The sequence below is a fragment of the Triticum dicoccoides genome, chromosome 3A (assembly GCF_002162155.2).
Source record: "Triticum dicoccoides isolate Atlit2015 ecotype Zavitan chromosome 3A, WEW_v2.0, whole genome shotgun sequence".
Lineage (NCBI taxonomy): Eukaryota > Viridiplantae > Streptophyta > Magnoliopsida > Poales > Poaceae > Triticum > Triticum dicoccoides.
In genome coordinates this window covers 598,908,563-598,916,099 of record NC_041384.1, presented here as the reverse complement: position 1 = coordinate 598,916,099, position 7,537 = coordinate 598,908,563, and the positions used below count along the sequence as shown (strand labels likewise).

At 46.5% G+C, this 7,537-nt stretch overlaps 1 protein-coding gene and 1 non-coding gene across 5 annotated transcripts; both read right to left on the bottom strand.

Moving 5' to 3' along the window:
- Nucleotides 1–840: 840 nt before the first annotated feature.
- On the bottom strand, nucleotides 841–4,474 carry LOC119269469 (protein ALP1-like). 4 transcript variants are annotated; one of them, XM_037551301.1, is made up of 6 exons: nucleotides 4,335–4,472; nucleotides 3,756–3,808; nucleotides 2,895–3,121; nucleotides 1,844–2,794; nucleotides 1,528–1,753; nucleotides 841–1,445 (listed from the first exon to the last, which is right to left on the bottom strand). In XM_037551301.1, exons 4-6 carry the CDS (start codon nucleotides 2,285–2,287, stop codon nucleotides 988–990), a joined length of 1,128 nt encoding a protein of 375 aa, XP_037407198.1. In that variant the 5' UTR covers nucleotides 2,288–2,794; nucleotides 2,895–3,121; nucleotides 3,756–3,808; nucleotides 4,335–4,472; the 3' UTR covers nucleotides 841–987. The 4 variants fall into 4 exon arrangements, 3 of the variants coding, with proteins under 3 accessions (XP_037407198.1, XP_037407199.1, XP_037407200.1); XM_037551302.1 differs by having other exon boundaries at nucleotides 2,895–3,115; XM_037551303.1 differs by lacking the exon at nucleotides 2,895–3,121 and having other exon boundaries at nucleotides 1,844–2,261.
- Nucleotides 4,475–6,574: 2,100 nt separating this feature from the next.
- On the bottom strand, nucleotides 6,575–6,722 carry LOC119273784. Its single transcript, XR_005134977.1, has one exon. It is a non-coding gene; the product is annotated as a U4 spliceosomal RNA (small nuclear RNA).
- Nucleotides 6,723–7,537: the final 815 nt, after the last annotated feature.

Sequence of the window (7,537 nt, the reverse complement as noted above, 5' to 3'; positions counted from 1 at the left end):
AACGGGCCTTAGTGGAGTAAGAGAGGGGCAGTCAAAGGTGGGCCGCGCGCCTCCTCCCCCTGGTCCGAATTGGACTAGGAGAGGGGGGGGCGGCGCCCCCCTTTCCCTCTCCCTCCCCACTTCTTTCCCCCTCCTAGTAGGAGTCCTACTCCTACTAGGAGGAGGACTCCTCCTTGGCGCGCCATAGAGGCCGGCCGGCCTCCTCCCCTTGATCCTTTATATACGGGGGCAGGGGGCACCCCTTGACACATAAGTTGATCCACGTGATCATATTCTTAGCCGTGTGCGGTGCCCCCTTCCACCATAGTCCTCGATAATATTGTAGCGACGCTTAGGCGAAGCCCTGCAACAGTAGAACATTAAGATCGTCACCACGCCGTCGTGCTGGCGGAACTCTTCCCCGACACTTTGCTGGATCGGAGTCCGGGGATCGTCATCGAGCTGAACATGTGCTAGAACTTGGAGGTGTCGTTGTTTCGGTGCTTGATCGGTCGGGCCGTGGAGACATACGACTACATCAACCAAGTTAACGCTTCCGTTGTCGATCTACAAGAGTACGTAGATCACAATCTCCCCCTCTCGTTGCTATACATCACCATGATCTTTCGTGTGCGTAGGAATTTTTTTGAAATTACTACGAAACCCAACAGGGTTATCCCATGTTTTGTTTGGTTCAGAGGATGAAACGTGGTTGAGGATAGCCATCAGAGTGTTTGGTTCGAGGGATGAATGAAGGATAAGGGTTGTGGTAATCTTTTTTACTTGAGGTGGTGAGATTACCCTCACAATTTGCACGGGTTTGGACATTGAGAAAGTAACTTAAATAGTAATTACAAATAGTAACAAAGTACAATAATTCAGCAAATAATAGTCATTACAAATAGTAATTTCAGCAAATAATATGTCCTTACAAATAAGTTCCAGCACACAGAATAGTTTAACAAAGTACAATAATTCATCACAACGACCTAAATGACATAGTAGTTACTACATATTTTGACCTTGCAAATGGTTTTGTCGGTCTTCCCATATTTGATCAGCAAGTCCTTGCCTAAAACTAGCCATGTATGCATGTTCATGTGCTTGGCCACTTGATGACGAAGCATGAGTAATATTTGGCACCCATTCATCCTCGGGTATGATATATTCATCTATCCCATCATTTATAGCCCAATTGTGAATAATGCAACAAGCCACAACAATGTCAACTTGTGTTGGAAATAGAAAGAATGGGGTGGCATCATTAAGTATCTTGAATCTTCTCTTCAATGAGCCAAATGCACGTTCTACGGTCACATGAAGAGAAGAATGCCTAAGGTTGAACAACTCCTTCTCGTTTTGCACGGGGTTGTTTCCCCACTCATTCAAGTGATACCTCACGCCACGAAAAGGAGGCAAAAAACCCGGTTTGGCTCCATATCCAACATCAACTAGATAAAATTTTCCTAAACGAGGGACATTCAGGTTACTTGGTTATATATATAAATACCCCATTGACAATACAAATGTATATAGTTCATCTATTACCTTGTGGGACACGTAGACCATTCTCACGTTCTAAAGCATCACATAAAACTAGAGCATCATGTGCTGTCCCCTCCCAACCGGCCAAAACATATGTGAATCGAAGGTCAAAATCTACAGCCGCCATCACATTTTGAGTAGCACAAGTCTTTCTACCACGAAAGGCAGCCTCCATATCTGGTGTAACGGAGGCTCGCACATGTGTGCCATCAATAGCTCCAATACAATCCTATTTGGTGAAAACAAAACCCAAAAATTAGGATCTAAACAAATTCATGCCTACAATGACAAAATATAGTTGTCACTCCGTCTCACATACCTTAAAGTATGGATCCCACCGGTAGTTTCCTTCTATTTTGGTTTGGGTCTCCAATGAAGGCTTCCTAATAAGGTCATCTCGAAGCTCACCAATGGCATGGAATACCCTTTTGAAGTAACGGCTCACAACTTCACCGGATCTACCAAAATTGGCGCCAATTACCATATTTCTAATGTTGTGCCCAACGGTGTGCAGGAACATTGCTAGTTGTTGCTCAACAGTCAAGTGTATTGTGTCATTTAGCAAGTTGCGATCCCTAAACAGTTGACAAAACCTAAAGAAAGATTCTCTCCGAAGCCTAAGCATGTTCACACAAGTTGTGTCATTCTTCCATATTTTGTTGTCAAAATACTCTCTTCTCATCCTATCTCTCTCATCAATTGGGGCATACGTAATTGCTTCTCTTCTTTTTCTTTTTCTGGATTGAACAACCAATGTTATCATGTTGATAAACCATTGTGCCGCAGCCGCATAAATTAGAGTGAATTCCAGTTTTTACCCCTAAGTTTAACATTTTTAACGCTAATTACCCTATTTAAGAGAATTTTATCCGGCATACCCCATTTAACAAAAGTGTTGCCACAAATTACCCTCTTCTATTTTTTGTGAGTGTTCTGATCTATGGGCCCCGATTACTAGGTCCACGTGGTGTGCCACGTCGTCGGTTTTTTTCCTTGGCGACTTTTCTACAGACTGAACCGATTCGCCAGCTTCTGCCGACCGGACCGGGCCGATGGCAAGCACACGCAGACGCATGTCCTCACCGATTTACAGGTCGCTTGAGTATGATGCACCACGATCCCATCCAATCCCGCCACGCATATCTCGCTGGAGTCTGTTGCGCCACGCATGGATCACTAGAGGAGAGGGTAAACCCTGGACTTTGCCCATGGATCACCGGAGCATCATCAAACCAACCATCACAGAATCACTAGAGGAGTTAACTGCACCCTGCATCAAGCGAGAACTATTCACACATACAGTAGGCCAACGATGTATGCACAGGGAGTCTAGTTCCATGGAGAAACAATTCAGAGGAAGAAAGAAATACCTGAACTTGCTGACAGTGACGGGCGGGGCGGGATAACGCGCCAGCATGGGACTACACGCTCGAGGCACGGCAGCCGCACGCCGTTGTCATCGCCGCCCTTCAACACCCTCCGCCACCGTCACGACCCTTCAGCACTGCCGCCACCGTCGCGGCCCTTAGGCACCCGCCGTCTCCGTTGCCGCCATTCAGCACCCGCAGTTGCCGTCGATGTCATTCAGCACCTGCAACTGCCATCATTTCCCTTCAGCACACGCCGTCGCCGTCGCCGTCGTAAGCGAATCCCTAACCCTAGGCGCGAGCGAGAGCGGTGCGTGCAGTAAGAAGCCGGGCGACCGGTGCGTGCGCTAGGCTAGACGCGAACGCGGTGCGGCCTGGGTCGAGCGTCGATCGCCACGACTGACGGTGCGTGCAGTTCAGCGATCCGATCGGGCTCAACGGGGTGGACTGGTTTCACATGAGGAAAAAACCCAGAAAAACCGACGATGTGGCATGGCACGTGGACTTTGCAATCGTGACCCATGAATCAGAATGCTCACAAAAAATAGAAGTGGGTAAACCCTGGCAACACTTTTGTTAAATGGTGTATGCCGGATGAAATTCTCTTAAATGGGGTAATTAGCGTCAAAAATGTCAAACTTAGAGGTAAAAACTGGAATTCACTCCATAAATTAACATCTTTATTTTTCCGTCCATCTACAATGAAATTACAAATGATACTTTAACATGTTAACAAGAATAATTCAATAGCACACAATCTGTCTATAAGAAGCCAATTATTCAGAGGTAAATCAACATTCTTTTCTACTGTCAAACATTTCAGAAAAAGAAACAGGGGATTAGACAATGGGGTGTATGTGTTACCTCAATTGAAGGAGTTGTGCTGCCAGAAGTGCTCACGGTGACCTTGAAATATCCTGCAATAGTAGATAATATACAATCAGTTCCCACAAAAAAAAACAGATAGTATAGATCAGTCTTGTACACACACATGAGCAGACTCTAGCACACACACTCATGAACATTATGCATCAGTCTGCAACAGTAAACTTCAGAACACACACGCCGATGCAGCCGAGCGGATTCAGCCGTGCACATGCAGCCGAGCGCGGCACCGGATGCACTTGCGCTCGCCGTGGAGAAGCTCCCGTGTGCACTTGCGCCGCTCGTCGGAGAATCCTTCTCCACCTCCACCTGCAGGCCCTGGTGGCGAGCTCCTCCCATGGCCAGGCTCCCCACGGTGGGCATGGGTGGCCTCCTGGTGCCGCTCGCGCCTCCTCAAGCCCCCAGCCGCCGTCCTCGTTCAGATCTCGCGCCGCCGCCTCAAATCTAGCCAGCGTCGCCTCCGTGCACGCCCTCCGCAACGACCAACCGGCACACGTGATTGATGGAGGTGGGGAGATAGAAGGAAAGGAGGAGAGAGGGAAAGAGTAGAGGATTCACCTCTCGCCGGCCTCTCTGCTAGATGCGCCGCCGCCGCTGTCACCGCCGCTCACGGAAGAGGGAGATGAGTAATGGGGAAAGTGAGGGTTTCATGGGGGGTGAGGGGGGGTCAATACGCGAAAATATTGTTTCGTGCCTGGACGAAGCGACGCACGCGCGGGGTGGCTGCTGCGACCCGCTCGTTTTTCGCGGGTGACCCCAGCCCCGTTTTGGCGAATATTCGAGGCATCTGGTTGCCCCTATCCTCCCTCGCCTCGGATCCAAACGTGTGGCATCTCCCGGATAAAAGGGTTATCCCTGTCTCTCAGAGGATATTCCTGCAACCAAACACATCCTAACTTCTCTGTACATCAAGATCTACCAGAGCGCACCAGCAGCCTGGACTTGCGCAAAAGGGCTCGCCACCCCGCTCACCAATCCAACGGAAAGTCTCTAACCCGTAATCGAGATGATGAACAAGCAATGAGTCTCTTGAATCTTGATTCCGGGTGGTATTACGTCAAACAAGCTTGTCCAATGTTACTTCGTTCGTCATCATGTCCCATCGAGATTAATTCGAGGTTCTGCTTGCTGACCGTGTGAGTGTGTGGTCTGTACAGTCTGAATCCAGAAAATCTGTATGGTATGTCTATATTACTGCATCACATATTCATGGACTAATTCAGAGTCTGTCGCCGTGAGTCATTGTAACGTTGGATCTTGGTTCAGGAGCGGTGTGTAGCTCCTTCACGAGCTGTCTGTATGGTTTGCCCTGCTCTTAGAGCATTACTAGTAGAACCCTCAAATCCAATTCTTGTGTTTGGTTGCATGGACAAGCTAGGGTGGTTGTGGGTATCCCCAACCAGGTGGCTAGGGATAGCCTTTTTTTCTGTTTGGTTGGAAGGGTAGGGTTATCCCATGTTTTATTTGGTTCAGAGGATGAAACATGGTTGAGGATAGCCATCAGAGTGTTTGGTTCGAGGGATGAATGAAGGATAAGGGTTGTGGTAATCTTTTTTACTTGAGGTGGTGAGATTACCCTCACAATTTGCAAGGGTTTGGACATTGAGAAAGTAACTTAATAGTAATTACAAATAGTAACAAAGTACAATAATTCAATAAATAATAGTCATTACAAATAGTAATTTCAGCAAATAATATGTCCTTACAAATAAGTTCCAGCACACAGAATAGTTTAACAAAGTACAATAATTCATCACAACGACGTAAATGACATAGTAGTTAGATTGCACGTGAACAATCTGGTGCGGGGTCGCGATCACGGCCGAAATGGATCGGAAGTTTAGCGGACCAGGAAGGAAAGGCTGATGCTTTTTTTCTTCTTTTTTGATAATCAAGATACTTTGGGACGAGAAAAGTCTGTCGGCCTTTGCCTGAGCAAGGCGAGGCAACAAGACAACAACCGTGTGCAAGCCGCCGTGCTGCCGGCTGAGCTCTTGCTTGAGGCCAGTTCAGTCAGGGATTCAGACGAGGCGTCGTGGTTGGGCATGGTGCGTCTCTGTAGCACTGTCTGTGTAGGAATTAAGCGGACCGTTCAGCCTTGTTTGTGCACTACTACTACTACATTGTACTCCCTCCGTTCCAAAATATAGCGCGCCCACGCTTTTCGAGGTTCAACTTTGACCATAAATTTAACCCACGAGACCGACTGCGGCGGGATAAAAAATTATATAATTAAAAACTTTTTTTGAATACGAATTCATTGGTATAATTTTTTCGCCCGCCGCAGTCGGTCTTGTTGATTAAATTAATGGTCAAAGTTGAAGCGCGGAAACCGAGGACGCGCTATATTTTGGAACGGAGGGAGTAATGCATAAACTACAGATAATCGCTGTTCGCCAGTGAAGTAGGAACGGTCAGCAGGTAGAATCGGCGACTCCATCCGTTTGGGGGCTGCCTAGACTTGCTAGACCTGAACATTACTCTCTGAACACTAAAAAGTTGCATCTCCAGATTGCTTCCCAACTCAACCACATCCATTGAATTTTACACACACTTTGTTTTCAGTACTGCACAAATCAGATACTAAGATATTGCTATTTTCATTCAGACTATTTTCGGTGTTCGTTAGTCAGGTAGAGATCCTCCTGGTGGCAGCACAAGAGTCCGGCGCTCCCTGCTACTATATTATATTGGCAGCACAACAGGCCAAGGGGTTGAACCGGAATTATATGTAAAATAAATCTTGTCAACACCATTGACTTTTGCCGGAAAGAAAGATTTTATATCTCAATTTGTTGGGTATTACCCTCACTAGGAGGGAACCCTTCCAATAATTCTCAGTGACCCATGAAGGCCAAAGAGGGGGTTTGGAAATAGTTTTCAACCAGCAATTGACGCGCCTCAGTATAACCTCACTAGCTGCATCATTGCCCCAAGCGCAAGGCGAGTGTTCCATAGCCCAGAGATCTCCTTCTTATAGCCGGGTCATCTTCAAACAATTTCTGCACAAACGATGTGGTACAATTAACCCATCACCGACCTGAGCTAATTTTTTTTTTAAAAAGCTAATTGGTTCTGGAAAACACGACCTGAGTTACGTAAAACAGAAAGGCCCATTGGGCCATCACGTACCAGCCCTTCGCTTTGAGCCTCCCGGTGCACCAGTATAATAATATGGCTAGATTTGTGCCGCTTCTCGGCCCATGGCACCACGTTAGTGGCTTTTGTATTTCCACTGAAAAAACAATGCTGTAGTTCTTGTACCTATCCGCAAGTGCGCGTAACGTGAAACCTGTGCTACTTCTCCTTCCTCTTTTTATTTTTTCTTTCTTCTCCATCTTCTTTTATAGCCTTGCTGATTAATAAATCATCTAAAATGTTTCGCGGACTAGGAAAGGTCGGAACTACATTTGGATGGGAAAAGTTTGCCCGAGTAAGGCAAATGCGTGCCACTGCTGCCGGAGAAGCAGTTGCTCCAGGTTTCAATCAGGGGTTTAGATTCGACGTTATGGTTGAGCATGGCGCGTTCAGGTAGAATTGTACATTTAGGGAATTAAGCAGGTCGTCCAGCTTGCTTATATTATAGTTTGTATCACCCCGTTCTAAATTTTTATTGCATACTTCATGATTCTAATTTGATATTGCAGTTCTTAGTTTCTATAAATTTAATCAAACATTGCACCGTTTAACTTGTAATCAAATCTACACGCCTTCTTTGCAACAAGGATTATACAACTATAATTGGGTACCATTGGTTAGGT